Source organism: Oryctolagus cuniculus, chromosome 5 (genome assembly GCF_051225735.1).
Source record: "Oryctolagus cuniculus isolate XC-2025 breed Fujian yellow rabbit chromosome 5, ASM5122573v1, whole genome shotgun sequence".
Taxonomy (NCBI): Eukaryota; Metazoa; Chordata; class Mammalia; order Lagomorpha; family Leporidae; genus Oryctolagus; species Oryctolagus cuniculus.
In genome coordinates, this window is record NC_142871.1 from 31723386 (window position 1) to 31751068 (window position 27683).

Here is a 27683-nt window from a genome sequence, read left to right on the forward strand (position 1 = left end):
CAGGTATAAAGAGGGACAGAACTGTACAGGCTATCATTGCTACAGAAAGGGATCTTCCAAGGAGGTCATCTTGAAAACTTTCTCTCACAATTGTGGTGAGAGATTTGACTTATTTAGATGTAGACCTGCAGAAGAGGTATCTAGATAGTTCGCAGCACTTATTATCAAATACATTTCCTTTTCAAAAAATAAGATGGGATGATAAAATTTTTAATGTTTTATTATCATGTTATTAATTCCTTTTGTTTAACCTATTATTAGAGTTTGTCAGTGTTTTGAATTGGCATAGCATCAGGGTAGAATCATTTTAAAAAGTACAAAGCATTAATCAGAGAATCTGTTGAATCAGTGAACATTAATGATTGAAAGCACATTCCAGATTATAGTTCATTTCAGAGAATCAAGAAGCAATAAATGAAAGTGATCAATGCATTCCTTTTATTCCAAGCTATTTCTAGAAACTTTTGGGAGTATGTTTTAGGCATCTTGAGGGATCTTTGATTTGTTTGCTTTTATTAAAAGACAAATAGAAACCAGTGTTGTAGGAGATAAAAGGTTTGTACAGCTTGAACACTGAGTAAGTATTCGAGGACTATAATATCTATGATAACCTGTGTTTTATTTATAACTCGAAATTCATGTTGCCACAAATCAGATTATCCTGTTTCCTTATCAGTTAGTTCTACAAAGCCATGTTCTGGCAATGTCTTTCATCCATAATATTATAATGCACAGTCTTTTAAATTTTTGTTTATTATATGATGCTAACTTCTTGTCACATGTTCTCCAGAACCACAGCATTTTAGATCTGGAAATATCCTTGGGATTTTTTGTGAAGGAGTAGGAGACACTGCATTCAGTGGTGCTGCTTCCCCACATTCTCTCTTTCATAAAAACCAATTAAACCTTAGAACCTAATAATATCACAAAGCAATTTTAATTTTTTTTTTTTATTTTTGACAGGCAGAGTGGACAGTGAGAGAGAGAGACAGAGAGAAAGGTCTTCCTTTGCCGTTGGTTCACCCTCCAATGGCCGCCGCTGCAGCCGGCGCACCGCGCTGATCCGATGGCAGGAGCCAGGATCCAGGTGCTTTTCCTGGTCTCCCATGGGGTGCAGGGCCCAAGCACCTGGGCCATCCTCCACTGCACTCCCTGGCCATAGCAGAGAGCTGGCCTGGAAGAGGGGCAACCGGGACAGAATCCGGCGCCCTGACCGGGACTAGAACCCGGTGTGCCGGCGCCGCAAGGTGGAGGATTAGCCTATTGAGCCACGGCGCCGGCCACACAAAGCAATTTTAAATCATTGACAATTATTCACTGTGCGTGGTATCCTGAAAATGTCGATACAGGCCGCAGTGGTTCCAAAGAGTTAGGAGAACTGAAAGCAAAGATAAACACAGAGCAAGCTAAGTCCTTCTGAGGTTCTCTCCACATCTATTTACATATACCTTCTCACTGAGCAGTTGACATGACTTCTCTTTAAGTATTTAACTTTCTTCTTAAAAGTAAAACTGAGATATTTTTAAAATAAACAAGCTTGAAAGTCAGAGTCACTACAAATATTGCACATGCACATATACCTGTGAATGCACATTCAACTACTTATATGTTAGAGAGCTTACTTTGTTTAGAATCCAGGTCAGCTTACAAAGCTTAATTCTAAAGTAAAGAATGCTTTTCTTCCTTCTCGTTTGCTGTGGAAATAATACATCACATAGAGCTAGTCTTAGCCAAAGATTACTCCACACATAAAGAAAATACCTTTCTCTGACATTAGTCCCAGCCAATTTACACAAGTATTATAGGACTTAACCAGGCTGAACCAGCCCCCAGTGACTGAGCCTTTCATGAATTTGATTTGTAATATCAAAATTTGATATTTTCCAAGGTTATTGATTAGAAATGCATATTCGTGATAAGAGAAGCTCTTTGTAAAACCTGATTGCTTTGTGGTTTTACCAATATCTTAAATTAGTATTTTGATTCCTATATATTACCTCTGAGTTTTCTTATTTATTTTAGTTTGAGGATCTTCCTTATTTTCATTTATAAGAAATTATTCCCCACTCTGTCTTATCCCTTTCTAATTTTAGGATAGTTTCTCAGTTCTTTACCATTTCTTTACAGAGGATTTCTATAAAATGATCCTTTAGGATGCCATTAGGTAAACATGTCAGTATTTAATTAAATAAAGTAAAGCTTTCCAATTTAATCTAATTATTTCTTTATTATATACTTTAGCAAAACAGACCCCAATTCTAATTTCCAAAACTCTGGCCTTTTAGGGGCATCTATCCTAAATGTATTTCCATATCTAATATAGGTTGGCTTCAGTTATCTGCTGGTGCATCACAAGCTACCCCAAAGCTTAGTACTTACAAACAGTACTTTTATCATTTCTCACAATTCTGGGGATTGACCTGGGCTCAGCTGGGTGGTTCTTCTGCTGGTCTCATTTAGAGTCTCTCAAGCAGCATACGGGGCTGGAATGATTTCTTTCTGGCCCCTTAGTTGGAAGGCTGGGCTCAGCTGAGATACAGGATCAACTGAGCCTCTCTTTCATGTCACTTCTCAGCATGATCTGTCCAACAGGCATGTTTTACATGGCATTCATGGCTTTCAAAAGAGCAAAAGTGGAATCTCCCAGGCCTCTTTATGGCTCAGTCCCATAGTCACTTCTGTCAGATATCTTTAGTTGAAGTGGGTCACAAGGTCAGCTCAGATTCCATTTGGGAGGAAATTCACAGGGCATGCGTACTGAAAGGCATGGTTCATTGACGGTATCTCTAGAGATGGTCTAGTGCTTATCCTACAGAGATTGTATTTTCCATGCCTTCCACCAAAACTTTCATTTACCCTACTCCTTTTTTAGTTCCCTGTGTCTCTGGTGATTTGCCTAAGCCTACAGATGTCACCTTCTTGTCCATAAACATGAAGAATGTTCTACAGTGGAACCCACCAGAGGGTCTACATGGAGTTGATGTTACCTACACTGTGCAGTATTTCATGTGAGTTGGACCCTTCCTTTTTGACTAATTTATAAACACACAATTCAGACTCCTGTTTACTGTGCAAGATAAGCCATCTATGTTAATTCCACTAGTGTTTGAAACAGAGAAAAGTTTTGGATTTTTCATGTTAAGTTTTCTTGGGATGTTTTGTTAGATTAAGTTAGAAAATGGTTTCTTCATGTACAGGAAAACACTGGGTATTCAGTTAGAAGGAGTTATTTAAAGAGGAAAGAAGCTTGTCATATCATTATTCTGTGGCTCAGAAAACAAGGCAATCTATCGCTGAAACTTCCAAGCTTACTAGAATTGGAGGTATTCTTAGACTTCATGAAACCAAGTGCCACATTCCATGAAAACAGCTGTTAATATTAAAGCCTGTAATGGATGGGCCTTTTTACTTTTCACCTCTCCCTCAAAAACATTAACAAGAAAAAGTACAAAACAGACAATGTCCATCTTCAGAGAACAAAGGAAATAGCCACAATCCCAGATCACAAACTATGAAGCATTCAAGCCCAACATTGTGGAATCTGAAGGTAAACAGCTGCAGAAGCTGAAATCAAACCCAAACCTTCTCAAATTCCAACAGCAGAAAATGATTGCACAAGAATGAGTGTGGCAGTCCTAAGAGGTCTACCTAACAATGTAACTCTGTGGGAATCTGAGGATTCCCACCTCTAGAAACTGATGAAATATTCCCCATCAAGTCCCAGGTAGGTGCCACAGCATGTCAGAGAAGGAAGATCTGAAACAGAAATAATGTTCAAGAAGCATTTGCCTGTGGAGGCCAGGTCTCATCCCAGGGAGAAGCCTGGAGTGAGACACGTTCAGGAGAGAAGGGAGGTGGTGATGGCTGGGAGGCAGCCCAGGAAGGCCATGACCCTGTGGACATTCCATGAGCCACATCAGCCTCCTGCCATCCAAATGTGAGGACATAGGTGAGGGGTTGTTTTACAGAAACGCGTTTAAAATTGTAGAGAACAAAATCTCATTATCTGACCCCTACTCCTGCACCCATCTTCATAATACTCAGCAAAGAGCTGACCCCATTCAAAGAGTGATAAACCCAAAAGAACCAGTACAGCACCCATCCAAAATTATGGGCAGGAAGGAAACAGAAAGAAGAACCCTGGAGAAAAGTTACAACAATCGCTTCCCATGGAAGTAAGAGAAGAATTCAGATAAACAATTGTCCATAGTTGTGTAGGGTTCATAAACAGCATGATCTCTAGAGTAAAGCTCAAAGAAGAGAAAACTGTGCAAGAAGAGACTATCAGATAATGAGGAGGGAACCTTTTTTCAAAAGTTGGAAAATCAAAATATTATATAGCCTGTTATAGCTAACTGATAGTAATGACTGAACAAGAAGTAAAGACTACTTGGGATTGTATATTATAAATACAAGCAATAGCTAGGAAAACTTAATAAAAACAGCAGCAAGGAATTTCCTGGTGAAGTTCTTGAACATTAAAAAAAATGCAATGATGTATGGCCATCTTTGCAAAAGCAGAGCTCAAGCTAGGGGAGGGGAAGGAATTTCTGTCTGGCAGTACTCAACGGAACACATCTCCTAAAAGGAAGAAAGGTGTGACCTAAGCCTCTTGGTAAGGTCAATGGAAAGATATTTTCAAGCAAGTGGAAACTCGGGGTATCACTCCCCCTGAGACTTTCTCCAGGTTGGGGCACTGGCCAAGGGAAAGCAATCACTACAGAAGATATCCCACTAACAGAGAGACCATGATGAACCCAAAATATCTTAGTAATGACCCAGTTATGGTAAGAAAGACAGGTGGCATGCATTGACTCCACCTGAATGTGGAACTGAAACCAACTAGTGATGGGAAATATGGTTAAAGAACGTTCTTGTAAATTTTTGAGCTTCATATAACAAATCAACAGATGTCAAAGAGCTAAGAGTACACTGATTTGCAAAGTAGGAAGTCATTAAATGGGATCTAAACTGAAAAATGCAGTCATCTCTAGGTATCCAATGGTGATTCTTCAGATCTCCCCTGGATAGTCAACTCCTTGGTGTTTAAGTTCCTTATGCAAAAGGGGATACTGCCTGCACAGAACCTACACACATCCTCCTGGATACACGGAATCATCTTTAGATTGCTTAGAATACCAATTGCAATGTCAATGCTATTAAAATAATTGCCATACCGTATTGTTTAGGGGATAATGACAAGAAAATAAGTCTGTGCATGCTTAGTACAGATGCAATTTTTCTTCCAAAATATTTTAAGTTGGTTGAATCCATAGGTGTGGAGAACTGACTGCTTTCTTTATTTTAGTAAGTAACTCTCAATAATTTTCTTAAACATTTTCTTACTTTAAAATCTTTTTTATGAACGTATGCCCTTTATGGTGACAAAGCATTTGAACTTCAGTAATTCCTCCACTTTTACTTTAGCTTCTTTTTACTCTTAAAGTTCAGATTAAACGTACTACTTTTATTAAAACTGTGTGTATGATCTGATCTGATTTTTGTATATAAAGCAAGCTGACCATCCCTCTGTCTACGTGTAAGCAGGACAAGATGTTCAGAGTTGTGGCCACCAGACATTTCAGGGTAATGGGTTTCAGCATGATTTATTTCTCTCTTGATGATATTTTTCTGAATTTAATTTAAAAACGTGGACCATAATGACAAAAGAGGATAAAGCCCCTTTGGCCTTTGAGAGAGAAATGTTTCATCCACAAAAACGGAACAGAGCTGTCAGCAGCTGCTCACAATGACCTCATTGATCTAGAACCCCATTCTTGCTTCCAAGGAGCTTCTCCGGAGCTGGTGTCTTAGGAAAGCAGACATCACTCTGCAGAGAAATGGCTCTGGAGCTTGCCCTTGCCACTGCTTCCATTAGGTGGAGCAAAGAGCTTTTCTGTGAATCAGAATGGGCCTTTAAAAAAAAAACACAGGCAGAGTCCTCACTGCTCGGAGAGAGGGGATAGTTTAGATTGTGCAACTTATGAAAGAGAGTATTTTGAAAGACCCTTGCCATGTCAGAGATCTTGCCACTCATGCTTGTGGAAGCTGGGCAGGACAGAGGGCGACTAGTTTCACGGCCAAAGGGCTCCGAGCTGCTCTAGACTCACGCCGAGCTCACAGCCAACTGTGGACCTAGTGCGTAACCTCGAGCAGGTTACATGTTTTACTTTTGTGCTTCTGAGTGGTTTGTTTCCAAGATGAAATTTTGACAAAACTGTAACATATCTACCAAAAGAATTTAATATAGGAATTAGAATGTAGCATTAAAAAACAGAAAATTTGACCTCAGAAAATAGTGGTTCAAATCTCAGAGTTGCCTTTTACTAGTCATGTGAACTTGAGTGGATCCCTTCGTTACATTGAGCATCAGTGTCCTCATCTGTAAAATGGGATGAAAATAAAGGCAACTACTTCCTAGGGTTATTGGGAAAATTCAGTGAATTAAAGCATGTAAATCCTAAACACCAGCACCTAACACGTGCTTGATAAACATTTTCCATTATAGAAAGCAGGCATAGACTCCTGAGGACCCCACAAGTGTAAGCATCATTACTGGACTGTTGAATGGTATCTGTCCTGTCATTCATTTTGCTCATGCCCAGCCCTGGACCATTTGTCATTCATTTTGCTCACATCTATTTTAAGGACCATGTTCTCTTTCATCAGCAGCTGTCATGGGAAGCTTCCCTGCAGAGTAAGGAAGTTTGAGGGGGGAAGGGTTAAACAGGCCATGACAATATTTTTCAAACCACAAGTCAAGACCTGTTGGTAGGTGATGAAGTCTGTTTTGTGAGATGTAACTAGCATTTAATAGTAAGGGATGGAATGGAGTAGTTTAGAATGGGAAAAGGGTTTAAGTAATATCTTGTAAAACTTTTGCTTTAAAATGTTAGATAAATGTATGTTTTGTGAGTTGGGGAAAAATGCAAAATGCACCATAGTCAGTAAAAGTTTGGTGTAGTGGTTAAGATGCTGCTTGGGATACCCACATCCAATATCAAAGCACCTGGATTCAAGTCCTGGCACTGCTCTCAATTACAGCTTCCCATTGATACACACCCTGGGAGGCAGCAGGTGATAGCTGAAGTATTTGGGTCCCTGCCACCCACATGGGACAAGGCTGGCCTGACCCAGCCTTGGCTCTGGTGGGCATTAGAGGAATAGGCCCGTGGATAAGAGAATCTCCCTCTCTCCCTCTCTCTCCCTCTCCCTCTCTCTCTCTCTCTCTCCCTCTTTCTCTCTCTTCCTCTCTCTTCCTCTCTCTCTCTCTCTCTCTCTATCTCTCGCTCTCACTCTCTCTAATAAACTTGAAATTTTTTAAAAGTCTGGGAGCCCCTCAGTAATAGTGATCACTTGGAAGACTGTCAACACATCTGACTATGTTCCCAAGGTCTTTCAGCAAATTTGGTACTGGAGAAATGGGAGACATTGCTGTCATAATCTGCTGCCACATTCTGGAAAGAGAAGACATCCATAAGCATTGGCATATCCTCCTCCTCAATACACATTCATCCCTTGACTTTTGTGAAGCCATCCTTCAGTTCATCCTCTTTAGCTGCTATTTCCAAGTCTACTTTGCATCCAGCCATTAAATCTTGACGTTCTTAAAGTCTTGTGCTAGATGTTTCTTTGTCTCTGTGGATAATTTCATTCATGTCTGTGCCTTCAATGAGCTGTTTTATGGCCCTGACTCCCAAATGTCTACCTCCCACTCACACCTCTCTTCTGGGTATCTGCATTTGGATAGCTCTTACACACCTCAAGTTCTGCAAGTCAAAACTGAACTCAGTATCTTTCCTTCCTCCAAGCCCTCCCACCCACATTTCCCAAATTTGCTCTTCTTCTGTGTTCCTAATCTTGGTGAAGGTAAATGTTACCACCATTCCACCCACCTGCCCCAGATAGAAAGAGACATGGTCACTGCCCTTATCTCTTACATACACTCAATCATCATGTCCTTTCCCCTAATATGTCTTGATTTTGTCATAAGCATTCGTTCTGCCAGCATCTTGTTCAAGCCATGCACATCTTCCACCTGGACCTAACAGTTTCCTCTCAGCTCTCCAGAATGCCACTCGTCACCTGGTACCCCCAGTACACTCCCACATTCTCAGAGCCGGCTTATTAAACCACCCTGCCTCCCAACACCTCTGTTTTCCTCCCTCCCATACAACTCTGTCCCTTTCATTGAGTCCTCACATTGCACTTGATATTGGATGTGGGTATCCCAAGCAGCATCTTAACCACTACACCAAACTTTTACTGACTATGGTGCATTTTGCATTTTTCCCCAACTCACAAAACATACATTTATCTCACATTGCTTAAACTCAGTCTCTCCCACCTCAAAAGTGCTAAAAATATTTCCTCATAGTTATTTTCCTTGGGTGTTGTATTTTTTAATAAAATAAAGATCATTGTGAACAACCTACTCAATACCATCATCATCATTACCATTATTGAAAAAGCAGATTTTGGCCGGTGCCGCGGCTCACTAGGCTAATCCTCCACCTGCGGCGCCAGCACTCTGGGTTCTAGTCCCGGTTGGGGTGCCGGATTCTGTCCTGGTTGCTCCTCTTCCAGTCCAGCTCTCTGCTGTGGCCCGGGAGGGCAGTGGAGGATGGCCTAAGTGCTTGGGCCCTGTACCTGCATGGGAGACCAGGAGGAAGCACCTGAATCCTGGCTTCGGATCGGCGCAGAGCACCAGCCATAACAACCATTTGGGGAGTGAACCAACGGAAGGAGGACCTTTCTCTCTCTCTCTCTCTCTCTCTCTCTCTCTCTCTCTCTCTCTCTGTCTAACTCTGCCTGTCAAAGAAAGAAAGAAAGAAAGAAAGAAAGAAAGAAAGAAAGAAAGATTTTGATATGTATTTCAACACAGTGAATTTTCCCCAGAACTCTTGATGACAACAGATTTTTAAATTTTATGAGAATGTCAAGGTAATTTTGCTTCCAAGGAGGGGGAAAAAAACTACCTTTTCCTAAAACAACTCATCATATTGCCCTCCTAAACATGGGAAACTAAAAACTTACACTGAACAATTACTAGAAGAATGTATCATGAAAAATATAAAAATTTTATTATAGCCAAAGAATAAAAATAAAAGACCCTTTCAAACTGTACTACCCACATTATAATCCACAGAAAAGAAAGGTGGTTACAGAAACTCTGACTCATGTCCCTGACAGCTAATGAAAAAATTGCCAGCAGCGAAAGTGCATTCTTTTTTATCTCAATGACAGGCACTTTTGTTTTTCTGAAGAGAAGGTCTTCCGTTCAATTTTAAATAATGACTTGTTTTTTTTCTAATTGGGAAGCATAGAGGGCACCACATTATTAATTCACAGTTTCCTTCTTAGCAGATATGGACAAAAGAAATGGCTGAATAAACCCGAATGCAGAAATATCAATAGAACCTTCTGTGATCTTTCTGCTGAAACCTCCGACTATGAACACCAGTATTATGCCAAAGTGAAGGCCATTTGGGAAACGAATTGCTCCAAATGGGCTGAAACTGGCCGATTTTATCCCTTTTTAGAAAGTAAGTAACCCAGTTGTCACAGATGTCAGTTCAACATTGTGTTGACATCAAGGTGATCTGACTTCCTGGTGTCACGGTCCCGGCTCCTGAGACCCCCCACCTTGCCCTGACCAAAGGGGCTCAGCTGGTCTCTGTTCTGTGCCGGCAGGTTGAGTGGGCAGGTCAGGGGGCTCCAACCCGAGAGGGGTCTCAGGGACTCAATCTACAGTAAAAGGTTTGACCAGGTGATCTCTAAGATCTTTCCCAGATCCAAAACTGATGCTAAATGTCAAGTGTACCAAATTTTGATTTGGTTCTCTGTCTAGTGAAGGTGATGTAACTTGAAGAAAATTAAGAAGTTGTCTGTAACATCATCAGTGTATAAACCATTGGTTTACGTCCATAGGATGCCCAGCTGAGGCTCTTTCTGTCATAATTTTGGTAGTGTGCCGATGTAATTCACAGGTGCAACTCAGATTTAAAGCAACAGCTTCCTAGTATTTACTTTGTAATTTTGCCGTCCGCTAGTATTACTCAGTCATGAAGGACCCACTCAGGGCCAGCATAATGAACTCTCAAAGTGCCCCATAGGCCCTGCAGTGGGCGCCTGTCCCCAGGGTGCTGCCAGATCGGAAGTCTGCCAAACTATAGCCCTCAGGCCAAGCGCAGCAAAGAGCGCTGTTTATAACTTGGGACAGTTTAGAAAAATCAAGAGAATATTTTGTGATGTGAAAATTACAAGACAATGGGAGTTCAGTGTCTATTCACAAACACAGTGTTACTGAAACTCGGGCCATGCTCAGTTCTGTACGTGTCCTCTTTGGCTGCTTTCTCCCTGCGCCCAGAGTGGAGCAGCAGCAACAGAGACCCAAGGCCTGCTCAGCCTAAGCTATTTACTAACCAGACCTTTAGGATGAAAGTTTGTTGACTTCTGCTCTAGAGCATTCTAATCACATCTCTGATTTTTCCACTTTTCAAATCATGTCAATGCCCTTTCACATGGACTTTTCAAGTCACAGGAATATGACACTTTTGATTGCATCATCATGAAGTATGGCTGATTTATGTGGTTAAGAACTCAGTACATATAACCCCTGAATTTGCTGTTTTAACAGTATCTGGGTGTATCAAGTGATTGCTTCAAGGTCAGGCATAACTTGGGGTCTACCTTGGTATACAAGGAGGCTTCTGTTAGAGGTCTTTGGCCTTTGAACGGAGAAGGATCGTACTGCGGTTTTCTCCAAGGCAATTCTTACACTGGAACGTGCAACCTCCCTCTCTCCTTCCCTTTAAGCACAAATTGGCCCCCCAGGCGTTGCTCTGACTCCTGATGAGAAGTCCATTTCTATTGTCCTGACGGCTCCAGAGAAGTGGAAGAAAAATCCAGAAGACCGTGCTGTGTCCATGCAACAGATATACTCCAACCTGAAGTACAACGTGTCCGTGTACAACACCAAATCCAAAAGAATGGTAAGCCGGAGGTGGACTGGGGCCCATTCACTCTGGACACCACTTTCTGTAGCTAAGGCTGGAGCCAGCGGCCCTCCCGCTGCTTTCCTTTCCCCCATGTGAATCCGGAAGATGTGCTATTCAAGAGATGCCATGGAAGACACAGCTGAAGCTGATGTGTAGAAAACTGAGATGTGACTGGAGCAGTGTGTGATGCTGCTGTTGGAGGGCAACCCTTCACTTTGATGGAGTGCTTTTACTTGCATAACCTATCAATCCCTCTCCCAGAAGGAAAAGGAAAAAAAAAAAAAAACGTTAGCAAGAACACAGAACAAAGCTGAATGAGAGAGACATCCAGGGTTACTCCAGAGATTGGTACAGATCCTAGCCATGCTTTGCTAGGCTGAAGGGAGGGGGTATTTTGAAACCATTGCTAAACTGGAAAGCTTGGTGGGGCAGCCAAGGATGGCATGGTGTCTCCCTCTTTTATTTCCTTCTGGAGTGAGTTGTCTGGGGTGGTTCCAGAAGTCTTTGGTGCTGACTGCTGTTTGCCATTCCCTGTCCTAGTGGTCCCAGTACGTGACCAACCACACGCTGGTGCTCACCTGGCTGGAGCCGGCCACTCTGTACTGTGTGCGTGTGGTGTCGTTCGTGCCGGGGCCGCCTCGCCCTGCTAAGCCTTCCGAGAAGCAGTGTATCAGTACATTGCAAGGTAAGCTCCAAAAAAAATAAAATAACTCTGCTCGTCTAAAGAAGGAAATCAGATAAAACTAGAAGGCAGGCAGTTTTGACAAGGTTTTGACAAATGCACATCAAAGAGAAACAGGTTAAGACAGAGGCAGAAATATCTATCGTTAGCAATACATTGAACATTCTAGGACAGAAGACGAACAGGTTGAGGCAAATGCAGAAAGAAATATCTGTCACCAGCAATGCATGGAACAGCCTGGACTCTGACGTTGAGCCCGGCCAACAGCACAGAGTGTTTTCACCCCAGGGGAACTCTAAGCACTGGGTTCTAAACCACTGCCAAAAATCCTCCCACAGTCTCATAGCTTCCTGTCTTATGCAACAACAGTTAAGAATTCTCACATGTGTCTTGTTTTCTTCTTTAAAGTCAAAATAATGCTGATCAATAGAAGCTCCCAGCTTTCAGAAGCATCAGACAATTTTTATTGCTAGAAAAAAAAGCATTACCTGAAAATACTTTTAGGGCTAGAGCTGTGGCACAGCAGGTTAAGCCACAGCCACCCATGTTGGAGTTCTGGTTGGAATCCCAGCAGCTTCACTTCTGATCCACCTCCCTGCAGAGGGTGGCCCAAGTACTTGGGCCCCTGCACCTACATGGGAGACCCAAAAGAAGCTCCTGGCTCCTGGCTTCTGACCAGTCCAACTCTGGCTGTTGCAACCATATGGGGAGCAAACCAGCAGATGGAAGATTGATATCTCTCTCTACCTTTCAAAAAATAAATATTTTTTTAAAAAAAAATATGATGGAGGGTTCTCAACCATGTGTTAAAGGAAATGAAAACATCACACAAGTAAAACAGCAAAACAAGGCAAATTAAGGAAATCATTATCATTTTTTGGGAAAAAAAATGCTCTGTTTACTAACAGCTTCACCAGTGCCAGTGGCAGGAGTGAATTGCCAGGGAGAATCGTTTTATTCAGTTGGCAGGGCTCAGGGAACTAAAGCACAGATTAAATTAAGTTCTTCCTAAGAAGCCGATGGAGCCCACTTTCTCACTAGTGTACGAGGAAGAACAAAATCACAGGGCCTTTTCTGATTCTTGAACTTTCCCATGGTATCCCAGCTGTTAGATGGCCAGAGACCCCTTTCCAGACACTGCTAGAAAGTTCAGCTTCCTAACACATCAGCAGGACCTCTTTCAGTTTCATTGAAAAAGATTTCTGCTCGCCAGTCTCTAGAATACAAACGTGCTTTGTTAGGTTGACTGAGTGTGTGCTGGTGCACACGAAATGCTCTCAGTCACTATGCTCAGGACTTCTTTTTTTTAAGATCTTATTTATTTTATTTGAGAGACAGAGTTATAGACAGAGAGTGGGAGAGGCAGAGAGAGAGAGGTCTTTCATCCTCTGGTTCATTCCCCAAATGGCTGCAACTGCCAGAGCTGAGCCCATATGAAACCAGGAGCCAGGAGCTTCTTCTGGGTCTCCCACTGGGTGCAGGGGGCCAAGCACTTTGAGCCACCCTCTACTGCTTTCTCAGACTGCAGCAGAGAGCTGGATCGGAAGAAGAGGAGCCAGGACACAATCCAGAGCCCATATGGGATGCCAGTGCCACAGGTAGAAAGTTAATCCACAATGCCACAGCACTGGCCCCTTGACTTCTTTTAATTAGGACAGGCTCAGCCCAGGGATGAGCACTGCATCAGAGGGATGGAACTGAGCTATAGCCTAGAGTAGGGTTAAGTGGTGTCTAGACACCTGTCACATGCACCTTGTAGCCTTGGCACAATGCTGTGCGGAGCCTATAACATCCAGGTTAGACAGATGAGCCTGGGACTTGTACTACTGGCTATTGTTGATCACCTCTGCCACTCCAGTCTTTTTTTTAAAAAAATATCTATTTATTTACTTGAAAGGCAGTATGACAGACATACAGAGAGACAGACATTTCATCCACTGGTTCACAGCCCAAATGGTTACAAAGGCCAGGCCTGGGCCAGGCCAAAGATAGGAGCCTAGAACTCCATCTGAGCTTCCCATGTGGCAGGGGCCCAAGTACTTGGGCTATCTTCTTATGTTTTCCCAAAGCATAAGCAGGGAGCTAAATTAAAAGTGGAGCAGCCAGGACTCGAACAAGCACTCTAATATGATATGCTGGCATCATAAGCAGTAGCTTAGCCTACTATTCCACTATACCAGCCCTGCCAGTCTTTTTTTAAATTTTTTTTAACTTTTATTTAATGAATATAAATTTCCAAAGTACAGCTTATGGATTACAATGGCTTCCCCCCCATAACGTCCCTCCCACCTGCAACCCTCCCCTTTCCCACTCCCTCTCCCCTTCCATTCACATCAAGATTCATTTTCGATTCTCTTTATATACAGAAGATCAGTTTAGCATACATTAAGTAAAGATTTCAACATTTTGCTCCCACACAGAATCATAAAGTGAAAAATACTGTTTGAGTACTAGTTATAGCATTAAATCTCAATGTACAGCACACTAAGGACAAAGATCCTACATGAGGAGTAAGTGCACAGTGACTCCTGTTGTTGACTTAACAAATTGACACTCTTGTTTATGGCATCAGTAATCACCCTAGGCTCTTGTCATGAGCTGCCAAGGCTATGGAAGCCCCCTGAGTTCACTGACTCTGATCATATTTAGACAAGGCCATGGTCAAAGTGGAAGTTCTCTCCTCCCTTCAGAGAAAGGTACCTCCTTCTTTGATGACCCGTTCTTTCCACTGGGATCTCACTAGCAGAGATCTTTCATGCTTGAAATACTCTCATGGGCATTTCAGTCAGATCCGCATGCCTTAAGGGCTGATTCTGAGGCCAAAGTGCTGGCCTGCTAAATTTTATTTTTATTACTTATTGAAGAGGCAGAGTGACAAGGAGAGAGCAAGCATGCACTCAAGCCCTCCCATTCAGTGGTTCATTCCCCAAATGCCCATAAAAGCCAGGGCTGGGCCATGGCCAAGCCAGGGATCAGAAACTCAGTTCAGGGCTCCCACATGGGTGACAGGAACCCAATTACTTGAGCCATCACCACTATCTCTCAGGGTCTGTGTTAGCAAGAAGCTGGAGTCTGGAATCAGAGCAGGATATTGAACCCAGGCACCCAGAGATGGGTTGTAAGTATCTTAACCTTCATTTTAACCACTAGGCCATGGCTTGTTTCCAGTCTTTAACTGAATCGTTAACCAGATACTGACTGTTGCTTTCTCTCAAGCCAAGGCATCAACACCAACCAATATCCATGTAAGTTAGAAGGCACCCACGGCAAGCCTACTGATTTTATTAGCATGTAAGGGATATGCTAGGACACGTGCCATTTGTGCTAAAGCTGCTCCTTTTTCTCCTGCTATGTAAGTCAGGATTCTCCAGAGAAACAGAATCAATAGGATAGAGAGAGAGAAATACCTTTAGGAGTTGGCTGTCAAGATCGTGGATGCTGGCAAGTCTAAGATCTGTTGGGCAGGCAGTGGAGACCCAGGGAAAACTGATGTTACAGTTCATGTCCAAAGGCAGTCTGCTGGCAGAATGCCCTCTGCTTTAGGGTCATCAGTCTTTGTGTTAGTAATTATGTATGTATTTGAAAAGCAGAGTGACACGGGGCGGGGGTGGGGGGAGGAAAGGGAAAAGGAGAGCGAGAGAGTGGTATCTTCCATTGCAGGTTCACTCCCCATATGCCTTCAACAGCCAGAGTTGAGCCAGAAACTCCATACCAGTCTCCTATGTGGGTGGAAGAGACTCAAGCATTTGAGTCAACATCTGCTGACTCCCAGGCACATTAGCATGAAGCTGGATCAGAAGGATTGATCTAGGACTTGAACCAGGCACTCAGATATAGGATAGGAGTGTCCGAGAGGTGGCTTAACCTACTGTACCACAATGCTCCCCCCCCCACCAACCCCCATCACTCTTTTTAAATCAAAGTCTTCAATTGATTGGATTAGGCCCACTTACATTGTAGAAGGTGATGTGCTTTACTGAAAACCTACTGATTAAAAATGTTACTCTTATCTAAAAATACCTAGAATATTATTTGGCCAAATTTCTGGGTACTGTGGCCTAACCGTGTTCATATATAAAATTAACCATTCCAATCTCTGTAGGAGTTTAGCATATATATAAGGGTACTCCAAATATTTGGTGTAAAATGGATAAAAAAAAAAGTTTACTTTATTGCAAAAAAATTTTTGAAAGGCATACACAGTGTTTATAATATGCAATTTTCTGAGCTTTTTGAAGACCGTTCATATGCATGGATTTCAATTGTTTTTGCACAAAAATAAACATCTTTCAATTTCATTTTCCATGAACTCTTTTTCTTTTTTTTTTTTTTTTTTTTTTTTTGTACGTTAGTCATGGTGAGCCTCAACTCAATATTCTGGTCAATGATAGGCCAAGGCTGCTTTTCTTAAAACTCTCCACCAGGCTTTTTCGTTGCTCTGTGGTCTTTCACTCATCATGGACCTGCAGCGCAGCTGGACATAGAAGGACTTTGCTACCATTCTCAGTACTTAGCTGCTCAGCCAGCTCCCCACACACATCCCTAAGCTCTGGTCCTACCCAGAAAATCTGGCCAACCAATACCAGAAAAGATTGAGCCAAATGAGTGGCATGGGCAAGTGGAACAGCTTAAAAGGATCAGAGAGTTTTTTGTTTGGTTTGAAACACTGAGTTACCCAGATATCAGATGCACTTACCATCAAATACATGAGCCAGCATGAACTTTTTAGCAAGACATACAATGTTGAAATATCTGCTGACTTGGATTATCAATGTATCCTTACTGTAAAGGTTGGAGGTGAGTCCAGATAATATCTTAATTCCCATTGTCAGAGTGAGAATTCTGAGGCCCCTTGCAACCTTGAGCGCAGATGTCTCAAGGTATTGATGAGACAACTGGGTTCTTGAATGTAAATGATCTGTTCAAAGTCTCTTAACATTGCCAGAGCCTTCCCTCCCCATATAATCACAACTCTCCAACCCTTTCCTCCTTTTTTCCACAGATCAAACATCAGCGCTAAAGGTTAAAATCATCTTCTGGTATGTTTTGCCAATATCTGTGGCCGTGTTTCTCTTTTCTGTGATGGGATATTCCATCTACCGATATATCCACGTTGGCAAAGAGAAACACCCAGCAAATTTGGTGAGTGCCAGAGGATAGAGAAGACTCTATAACATAGAAGATAGAGAAGACTCTAGAAAAAGATATAACTCCATTTAAGGGTAGAGTGCATTGAAAACTAAATGGCTGATAAGTTTAAATTACTTCCAGAGATGCATTAGCTCATAAACAGAACCAAAGATAAAAGATTCCTAAGCACTGAAAACATTTTATGCTTTGTTACTGGATTAGACAACATCCTGGTGTACACAAGGTATTTAAGTCATAGTCACTGCTCTTCTGGGGGGTGAGGACTAGTCAGGGACTGGACTTCCAGAATAGTACATGAAGGGTGAGATGAAAGGAGGCCCTGGGGTGCTGGGGGTACAGGGAGGCCATGAAATGCTTCATGGGAGATCAGTTGCCATGCCAGAGCCTGGTGGTGAAGGGTGAGTGAGTCAGGGCATTTAATGCCGGCAGAAGAAACAGCAGAGGCGAAGGGAGTGGATGTGTGGGAAACCACATTGCATTGCTAAACTGGAAGTTTCCTGAGGAGGGGCAAGGACAGATGAGACTGGAGAGTGGGTAGGAGGGCCAGGTCATAGAAGGATTGGCACTATGGCAAGGGCTTGGCTTTATTATGTCAGCACAAAGAAATCCCCAGAGGGTGTTAAGTTGGGAGTGTTGTAGTCAATATTGCGGTTTTGATGCAACTGGATATCTGTTCTAGAACAGTGTTAGGGGGAGGAAGACTAGAAACCAGAAAAACAGCTGGGGGCCATGCCTGTGGCCCAAGGGAGAGAAGATGGGGGTCTTAAAGAGGAGAATGGGATTTGGGCCCGAGTTGGACAGGGAATGTCAGAGCCCTTGGGAGGAACAGGGCTGGACCTGAACCTTCACGGCAAGAAAAGGCAAGAAAGAAGATGAAGGAGTAAACCCCACGTTACAGGACCATCTGCCCAAGGCCCCTGAAAGGCCAAGCATGAGTGCAACAATAATAATTATTTCTTTGGGAATTATTAAAAGATATGTTCATGTGTATATATGTGTACATGATAGCATACTATTATTCTTGTTGTTTCGGTGTTCAATTTTTTTCTATTATTCACTTGCATTTGTCAGAGTAGGCTTTGTTTTATATATTAGATTGATTTACTTATTCAGGCAGGGTTACAGAGAGGGAAACAAAGACAGTGAACCATCCACTGGTTCACTCCCCAAATGGTCGCAACGGTGGGGGTTGGATTAGGCAGAAGCTAGTAGCTTAGAACTCCATCTGGGTCTCCTGTGTGGGTAAAGGGGCCAAGCACTTGGGCCATCTTCTGCTTCTTTCCTAGGCACATTAGCAGGGAGCTGGATCAGAAGTGGAGCAGCCAGGACTCAAATCTCATATAGGATGCAGGCAACAGCTTAACCTGCTGTGACACTAGGCCAGACTCCAGAATAAGCTTCTTATGGCACAGGGAGACCTTTCCTGGGAGTAAAATTCACAGAATTCATGATGTGACTTTTCTTTGAAATAAAAATTGTGTTTAAAAATGAGGCTAAAGATTGTTTTTTGGGGGGTGAGTGTTATGGCACAGAGGGTTAATCCACCTCCTTCAGCACCAACACCTCATATAAGCGAGGGTTTGAGTCCCAGTCGCTCCCCTTCCAATTCAGCTCCCTGCTAATGTACCTGGGAAATCAGTGGAAGATGCTGTACATGAGCCCCTACCATCCATACAAGAGACCAGGGGCATTCCTGGCTCCTGGCTTTAGCCTGGTCCAAAGCTGGCTGTTGTGGCCATTTGGGGAGTGAATCAGAGGATGGAAGATACCTCTCTCTCTCTCTCTCTCTCTTTCTCTCCCCTCCCCACCCACCCCCATAACTCTGCTTTTCAAATAGATACATAACTCTTTTTTTAAAGTGTTCTATTTTATAATGTTAAGTGAAATTCCATCTTAAGATGACAATGAGAATTATAAAATAAGTCCTTATTGACAGTTTCTTAAAACACAGTCCATGTATACCCACTAATACTTTATTTATCGTTACTTTTAAAAATAAATATATATTTCAATTTTTATTTAGTTATTTTCATTTTATTTGAGAGACAGAGAGAGATTTTACATCTGCTGTTTCAGTCCCCAAATGCCTGCAACAGCCAGTGCTGGGCCAGGCCAAAGCCAGGAGCTTAGAACATAAACTAGGTCTCCCACTTGGGTGGCAGGAACCCAAACTTGAGCCATCACCTGCTGCCTCCCAGGAAACACATTAGCAGGAAGCTGAATGGGAAGTGGACGAGCTGGAACCAGAAGCAGACACTCTGATATGGGATGGAGGTATCCCAGTCTGCAACTTAACCACTGCACCAAATGTCTGCCTCTTCCCTCCCTGGCAAGGAATATTTCACTCTCAAATGAACGCCTCTAACATGATTTAGAGTTTCTCTATCTGTCATAAGCCAACAGGTGTTTTGCCCTTTCTGGCTTTATTAAGTATAATTAAGATGGTACACAGGGGAAGTAAGAAGAACCACCACTCTTGTTCCTACTCCCTCTCGACATGCAGTTTTCATGCTCATCAACCACATTTCATGTCTATAGTACAGGGACTTCAATAGTTCATGGAAAATGAAGTTAAAAATAGGTTTACTTGGGTGCAAAAAATTTTGAAATCCATGTACACAGGGGAATCTTCAAAAAGTTCAGAAAAACTGCACATTATGAAAAATGATGCATAGATTTCAAAATTTTTGCACCAAAATCAGCTTATATTTTAATTGCACATTTCCACAAACTTTTATCAAATAGCCTCACATTCCAACAAAAGGCTGGTAGCCCACATAACCCCAGCTGATTAACAAGGGCACAGTACATTCGCTATAAATCACAAGGCAATTTTGCAAACTCTGTCTTAGCCTTTGCTTTCCTTCCTGTGACACATTCTGATTTTTACAGAATTAAAAAGTTTCAAGAAATTAAGCAAATCACTTGTAATTCTTCAGCCAATTCAGAGGAGCCGGCAGCCACACACAGAGCCTGGGACTGGGTAAAGGCGCCCCAGTGATCCACGCTGTAATCCATTAGCATATTGGTGTCTCTTGTCTCCCAATGAGTAGGGGTTTCTGTCTTCCAAACATTACTCTCATTTTCATGAACTTGGAAGAGCAAGTCTGTAAAGCTATCTGGTGACACTAGAAATTCCACTTAACATCCATTTTTAATGTCTATCTAAAGCGAAAAAGCAAAAATCATTGCCTTTTCTCTTTATAGATTTTGATCTATGGAAATGAAGTTGACAAAATATTCTTTGTGCCTCCTGAAAAAATCATGATTAATTTTATCACCCTCAACATTCTGGATGATTCTAAAACTCCCCAGAAGAATATGAGTTTCCTGGAAGAAGGTAGGGATGGATTCAGCCTTAAGGATTCAGATCCCAGCTGGGAGCTGGAGTCCCAGCAGGAGGACATGGAGGTGAAACCCTTCGGGTATGCATCACATGTGGTGGAAATTTTCTGTGACTCTCGGAAAAGCCCCAGAAGCTCTTCCCTAATCCAGCAAGAGTCACTGAGCAGAACGATACCCAGAGATCAAACTGTCATGGAAGATGAATATGATATAAAAAACGACATTTGGTGGGAACACAGAGATCAGAAGGAGGCAGCCATACATGGAATGCCACTCATGCAACAGGTAGCTCTGGCAAACTTGGATCTACAAATGTTACTGCATTCATATACCCCTCAGCTTAGAGACTTGGAGCACCTGGCACAGGGGCAAAGAGACTCAGAAGAGGAGCCGGAGGAGGAGCCATCGATGACAGTGGTGGATTGGGACCCTCAGACTGGCCGGCTGTGTATACCTTCCTTACCTAGCTTTGACCAGGAGCCCAAGGGCTGTGAGCATTCCGACTGTGATGGACCCATGGAGGAGAGCCTGCTATCCAGGCTCTTTGAGAAGCAGGCAGCTGACAAGACACCCGAAGAAGAGGAAGCCTATCTCATGCAGTTTATGGAGGAATGGGGATTATATGTACAAATGGAAAACTAACCCAAGAGCTCCCTTTCCCCCATCCTCTACTGGGCCAAGGCATGGGAGTGCAAGCAAATGCATGGCCCAGCAATAAAGTGCCTGGGATAAGAGAAGTTTGTTCAGATTTGTCACTACCATGAGGACTTGTTTCTGCTCTCTGTTCTCCAGCCCTTGTTTTTTTCTTGCCTCTTGTGAGCGATTGGCTCATGCATGCAAGTCTCATGCTGAAGGCCCACGGAGTGCCGCTGCTTCGGACATCATCAGCACTCAACAAATGCTTTCCAGACTGGCTGCAGAATTTATCCAAGTGGATGTACTGTGGTCCCTTTGTTTATTAGTTTCTAACAAGCACACTTCTGCAATTAAGTATTTATCATATGTATAAGAATTTCATAAAGATCAATCATTTTATAAATACCACTTTTTGAGAATTAGGTACATTGTGAGAATGATGAGACCCTTAAAACTTGCAAATATCACTAAGTCGAGGGTAAGGACCACTGACTGCTATGCAATCATAGATAATCCATGTTTAGGGTGAATAAGCCAGGCACACACCTTCACGAGATAGCATGCTATGGGCTACCGTAGGAGGCTATATTTAATACTTTATGAGTAGTTCTGGCATATAAACATAAAATATTGTTCTTTTGTAGTAAGAAAAAGAACCATAATTTAGTGGAGGATTTTTGTTGTCCTTAATAAGAGAAGAATTCTGTGATGCTCTAAATTTAATCATAGCCCAGAGGGTGGAAGAGAGGCAAGACAGAGGAGGTTAGTACATTGACAGGTGCTAACGTGGCAGCAACATGAGCATTGGTTCGAGTCCCGGCTGCTCCACTTCTGACCAGCACCCCACTAATATGCCTGGGAAAGCAGCAGAAGGTGGCCCTCAAGTGCCTGGGTCTCTACCTGGGGAGACCCGGATGGAGTTCCAGGTTCCTAGCTTTGGCCTGGCCCAGCCCCAGCTGTTGCGCCCATTTGGGTATTGAACCAGCAGGTGGAAAATCTCTCTCAGGGTTTCTCCCTCTTTCTTTGTAATTCTGTCTTTCAAATGAGTAAGTAAATATTAAAAAAAAAAAACTAAAAGCAACAAAAGACTGTTTTGCATTATTAATGTAGGTTAAAACTTTAGCTCAAATCCTATCAGGAGCCCCTAGTGCCGCTGCATGCTGCTTACATCCCACACAACCCAGGAGCAACAAGTTCTTGTGGACGGTCCTCCTACCCCCAGACATTCCCTGCTTTCTGCAATCCTGCCCTCTTACCTGTAGCAATGCAGGTTCAATGTAAATAGCTCATGGCTTCCTGCCCAAATTTTTTGTTCTAGAAATGTTCTTAGCTCTAGGTCCAATGGGCATTTTTGTAACTGCTGGTTAGCCTTGCCTCTGGTAGTTGTGGGAGCTTGTCGAAGGACCTGTTCCTCTTCTGGCTAGCATCTGTTAAGTTACAATAAATTCTTTTATTTCAGATATCCCTTTGGTTGAAGAGTTTTGGTTTAACATGTGTCCAAACTAACCTGAAAGAAAATGTCACATTTTATGATCAATATTACATTTATTTCTGGAAATGTGTTGTTAGAAAGACATTCACATGGTCTATAAACAAGAAAGTGTTGAGCAGTGGAAGCACTGCGTTACTATTATAATATTAAATATTCCATTTAATGCCTCAGAGAGTCTAGAATATGTATATTATCTGTCCACATAATATGGTTTTCTTTTAATTAAAAGATAAAACTGTACATTGTATGGGATATCATGTGATGTTTGTATAATGTTCACTCAGAGCAAACAGATCTATCTCCTCAAACATTTAACATTTCTTTTTGGTGAAAACATTCAAAATCCTTTCTTCTAGGTGTTTTTTTTTTTTTTTGAGAAATATATAGTATCAGTGTCTGTATAATTCTACTTTGCTATAGAACACCAGAACGTCTTATTCTTTTTTTATTATTATTATTTGACAGGCAGAGTTAGACAGTGAGAGAGAGAGACAGAGAGAAAGGTCTTCCCTCTGTTGGTTCACCCCCCAAATGACTGCTAAGGCCAGAGCTACGCCAGTCCGAAGCCAAGAGCCAGGTGCTTCTTCCTGGTCTCTGATGCGGGTGCATGAGCCCAAGCATCTGGGCCATCCTCCACTGCCCTCCCAGGCCACAGCAGAGAGCTGGACTGGAAGAGGAGCGACCGGGACTAGAACCTGGCACCCATATGGGATGCCAGCACCGCAGGTGGAGGATCAACCAAGTGAGCCATGGCGCCAGCCCCAAGAACATCTTGTTCTTATCTAACTGTAATTTAGTACCCTTTAACCTTTCTCCATCCTATCCTAACCCCTTTTAGCCCTAGCCTCTGATAAACACCATCATGCTCTCAACTTCTATAAGATCTTTTTTTTTTTTTTTTTTTGTATTCCACATATGAGGGAGATCATGCAGCGCTTGTCTTCCTGTGCCTGACTTATTTCGGTTAACATAATGACCTCCAGTTCTACTCTTGTTGTTGACAATGACAAGATTTCATCTTTTCCTATGGCTGAGCTGTATTCCATTGTGTATATGTACCACATGTTCTTTCTCCAGTCATCAGAGGATGAACACTTAGGTTGTCTATTGTGAACAGTGCTGCAATAAATATCGGAGGGCAGATGTCTCTTCAATAGACTGATTCATTTCCCTTGGGTATATACCCAGTAATGGGATTACTGGCTCATTTGGTAATTCTCTTTGTGGTTTTTTTGAGAAACCTCCATACTAGTTTCCACAATGGCTGTGTTATTTTACATTCCCACCAACAGTGTATAGAGATTCCTTTTTTTTCCACACCCTCACCAGCACTTGTAACCTTTGCCCATTTGATAAGAGCCAATCTAACTAAAGTGAAGTGATATCTCACTGTGGTTTTGATTTGCAGTTCCCTGATGACTAGTGATATTGAGAAGTTTTTCATGTACCTCATTTTCAGATCTCCTTTTGGGAAATGTCTTTTCAAATCTACTGCCCATTTTCTAATTGGATTATAGAATTTTTTGCTACTAAGTTGTTTGAATTCCTTATATTTTCTGGTTATAAACTTTTTGCCAGATTATAACTTGCAAATGTTTTCTCCCATTCTGTGGTTATCTCTCCATTTCACATTAACTTGCTATAACCAAAGAATGGATGTGGTAACCACAAAGCAAAAATCTATAATAGACTTACCAAAAATAATAAGCAAGGAATCAAAACATACTACTATAGAAAAATCATTTAACTACAAAGGAAGATTGTAAGAGAGGGAGAAAGGAACTATAGTAAGAATAGAAAAGAAGTATTAAAATGACTAAGTACTAAGAGTTAAGTCCTTACCTATCAATAATTAACCTTAAATGTAAGTGGATTAAATTCTCCACCAAAACCAAAGACACAACAACAACAAAATAAAGCTACCAACCAACATCTGTGACTAACACAGATGCAAAAGTCTTCAACAAAAGCACATCAGAGGATCATACACATGATCAAGTGGATTCATCCCAGGGATAGGAGGATGGTTAAGCATATGCAAATTACCACATATCAAAATTAATAAACAAACATGGGTCATACAATAGAAATAAGCTAAATCAATATGTAAGAATGAATACTAAAATTTGACATGGTCTATTGTGATAACTGTAAAGCAATACCTTTCTAGTGAAATTCCAGTAACTATTCTCATGTTCACCTTTACTATTTGCTTAAAAAATAAATTCTATTAAATATGACAGAATATGTTAAGGTGAAACATACAAAGGCAAGCATTTGGCCTAGTGGTTAAGACACAGGCCAAGATTCCCATGTCCTGTATCAGAGTAATGGGTTTGATGCCCAACTCCAGCTCCTGACTCCAACTTTCTGCAAATGAGACCCTGGGAGGCAACAGTGACAGCTCAATTAATTGGGTTCCTGGATTACTTAATGGGAGACCTGGGTTGAATTTCCTGTTTCCAGCTTTAGCCTAACCCAGTCCCAGCTGTTGTGGCATTAGAGAAATGAACCAGTCAATGGGAGCCCCCCCACACACACCATCTCTTTACCTCTCAAATAAATAATTTTAAAAACATAAAAATGTTGATATTTGGCTATTTTTGATCTGTAGAAACAGCAAAGTCATGTAGTATATCTTAAAATGTATTTGTTTGATTCATGAACTGATCATCCGCTGGTGCTCTCTCAGAACAGCAGAGCCAAGCCCCATTTCCTGATGCAGATTTTTGGCACAGGCAAACAACGCTGGTAGAAGAGATGGATTCTGGAGGCATGGTCTTTTGCGAGGGCTGCAAATGCAAATAGTTTCTGATCTAATGGTTTAATTTAGAGCATAATTATATTAATCAGAGTGTCCTGTTCTCAAATTTTATAGAAAATGATTCAGCCAGTTTTGAAGAGCAAATGTGTAACATTGATTAACCAAGTCCAGACGTGGGAAAGAATGAGTCGTTATCAAGAGCAAGAGGAAAATAACGTGATGGATAACAGTGTGGCTTATTAATTTCACTTAGAAAATATTTATTGAGCACCTGTGAGGCCTTTCAGCGTCCTCATCGGGGAAACAGAAATAGCTTTCTCAGTGCCGGCCTGGGGATTCCAAGCCTAGGGGGCCTGCAGAAGACATTTAGCGCGCTGTGTGGCACAGCAGGAGTGTCGCGTGCACCTGTGCTGCCGTCACGGACTCCCGGGGCACTTGCCGTCGATTCAAAAGCAGACCTTGTAGGCCTCGGCTTGCTCAGTTGAGAGAACAGTCACCCGCTGCCCACTCTGTTCCTTCCGACTGAAATTCCTCGGCGCTTGAAGGACTTGTGAAAGGGACTCTGAGTTGCTTTCACATCACTTCTCACTCTCAGCTCGTCAGAAGATCTCGCATTTCTCTTTGCTGCTGCAGATCTTGGCAATAATCAGGCAGTGGAGGGAAGGTCGCATCATCCTGGAGGTGGTGTGTGGGAGGAGCCTGTGGCCTGTGGCCAGGGCCCCACCAGCTCCAGGAAGTTGTCCTCTGGGTCCCATCAGATTCCATCCCTAGGCCTGAGGTTCAAGTAGAGCTGGATTTTAAATTGATAGATAACTTTTCTCCATGAAAATATCTACTAGTGCCTCTGACTCCCCGCCCCCTAAGTCATGAGCAATAGGTGGACAAAAAGTCTACTGTGAAGTGAATGAAACCTAGTGCTACATCTTGCCGTGGGAATGCAAGGACCTTGTCCCTGTGGCCTGCACACACGTGGAAAAACTCTGGTGCCCCAGGGATGAGTTCCACTTGAGGAAGATCAGTGCAGAGAAAAACTCATACAACCCACAACACAAGTCTGCCCAGCCTGGTGAACTAATGAGAACATTAGACAGAGGATTGTATTATCCTGGATGGGTGCTCTCGGTTCATAAATCAAATCGGTTCTGGCCCACGCCTCACCACCTCCACATCTTACAGATGAATTTTCACTAAATTATCTTAAATGAGCTGTTTTTCTTTATTTCTTTTTTTGGGTCCCCATATTATATCTTCCATAAATCTTCTATCTACAATTTTCCCCTAAAGGCTTTGCTTAAAAACATGTGCCTATAATTTTTTTTAATGATGAATGCTATGGCTTTGGGTATTAGTTTTATTTTTATAGCAAAAGACATATATTAAAATGTGCATAATTATGCTAGAATAACTAGAAATAAATGATGGAAAGAAGACAAATTATTTCTAACACTCCCACTCAGATATAACCACTGAACATTCATTAAGGTAGAGAAATGACTCTCAGTGAGAGGCAACTTTGTCCTCCATGAGACTCTTGGCAATGTCTGCAGACATTTTTTGAATCTCACAGTGCAGGGGGAGAGGCCAGGAGTATCACTCACCTCCCTGTGGTGCACAGGGCGGCCCCCCATCACAAAGAGCTATCCAGCATCAGTGCCTGGGCTGAGAAACTCTGATGTAGAACTTTCCAGGCACATGCTGTGTGCATAAATGCATACAGCTGTAAATCTCTATCTGTGGGTTCTGCATCTCTGTGCATTCCACCACAAATTGAAAAAAAATTTTTTTTTTAATTACATCCCAGGGTCGGTGCTGTGGCACCTTCTGCAGTGCCAGCATTCCTTATGGGCGCCGGTTCGAGTCCCGGGTGCTCCACTTCTGATCCAACTCTCTGCTATGGCCTGGGAAAGCAGTAGAAGATGGCCCAAGTCCTTGGACCCTTTCACCCACTTGGGATACCTGGAAGAAGCTCCTGGCTCCTGGCTTTGGATCAGCGCAGCTCCTGCCATTGTGGCCATCTGGGGAGTGAACCAGCAGTTGAAGACCTCTCTCTCTCTCTCTCTCTCTGCCTCTGCCTCTCTGTAACTCTGCCTTTTGAATAAAATAAATAAATCTTAAAAAAACATTACATCCATACTGAATACGTACAACCTTCTTTGCTGGTCATTATTCCCTAAACAATATACTATAACAAGTATTTGCATGATACTTACATTGTGTGATGTGGCATAACTAATCTAGAGATGGTTTAAAGTGTACAAGTGCTGGAGAACATGTGGAGGAAGCATGCAAATTATCTACAAAGGACTTGAGCATTGCAGATTTGGGCATCAAGTGGATGTCCAGAATCAATTCCCCATGAATACCAAGGAATGAATGTATTTTTCCCAAAACGAGGGATCACAATGAACTCTTGTATAACTTTCTCTTTTCACTCAAAAACATGTAACTATCTCATTCTCTTTGTACTTAGATTAACTTTCTAATGCACCAATCTAATTCAAACTAGAACCTTCGAAATGGCAGATTTTAGGAATGACTTTTTTTCTAAGCATAATGCTTTTAAGATTTGTTTAGTCGACCAGCAGTTAGAGCGAGCAAGAACAAAATACTGTG

At 42.2% G+C, this 27683-nt stretch overlaps 1 protein-coding gene across 4 annotated transcripts in view; it reads left to right on the plus strand.

Annotated features, from left to right (window-relative positions):
- Positions 1-27209, plus strand: part of IL20RA (interleukin 20 receptor subunit alpha) — a 52432-nt gene extending 25223 nt beyond the window's left edge. Inside the window, exons 2-7 of one of the 4 annotated variants that reach the window (XM_089332627.1) lie at positions 2873-3008; positions 9367-9545; positions 10819-10994; positions 11541-11685; positions 16685-16824; positions 26872-27209. In XM_089332627.1, the coding sequence (XP_089188753.1) occupies positions 2873-3008; positions 9367-9545; positions 10819-10994; positions 11541-11685; positions 16685-16824; positions 26872-26949 (854 nt within the window). In that variant the 3' untranslated portion in view covers positions 26950-27209. Of the gene's footprint in view, positions 1-2872; positions 3009-9366; positions 9546-10818; positions 10995-11540; positions 11686-16684; positions 16825-18119; positions 20018-20040; positions 21893-25184; positions 26851-26871 lie in introns of those variants that run through there. The other 3 variants (XM_089332626.1, XM_008263569.5, XM_089332628.1) reach the window with 3 other exon arrangements.
- Positions 27210-27683: the final 474 nt, after the last annotated feature.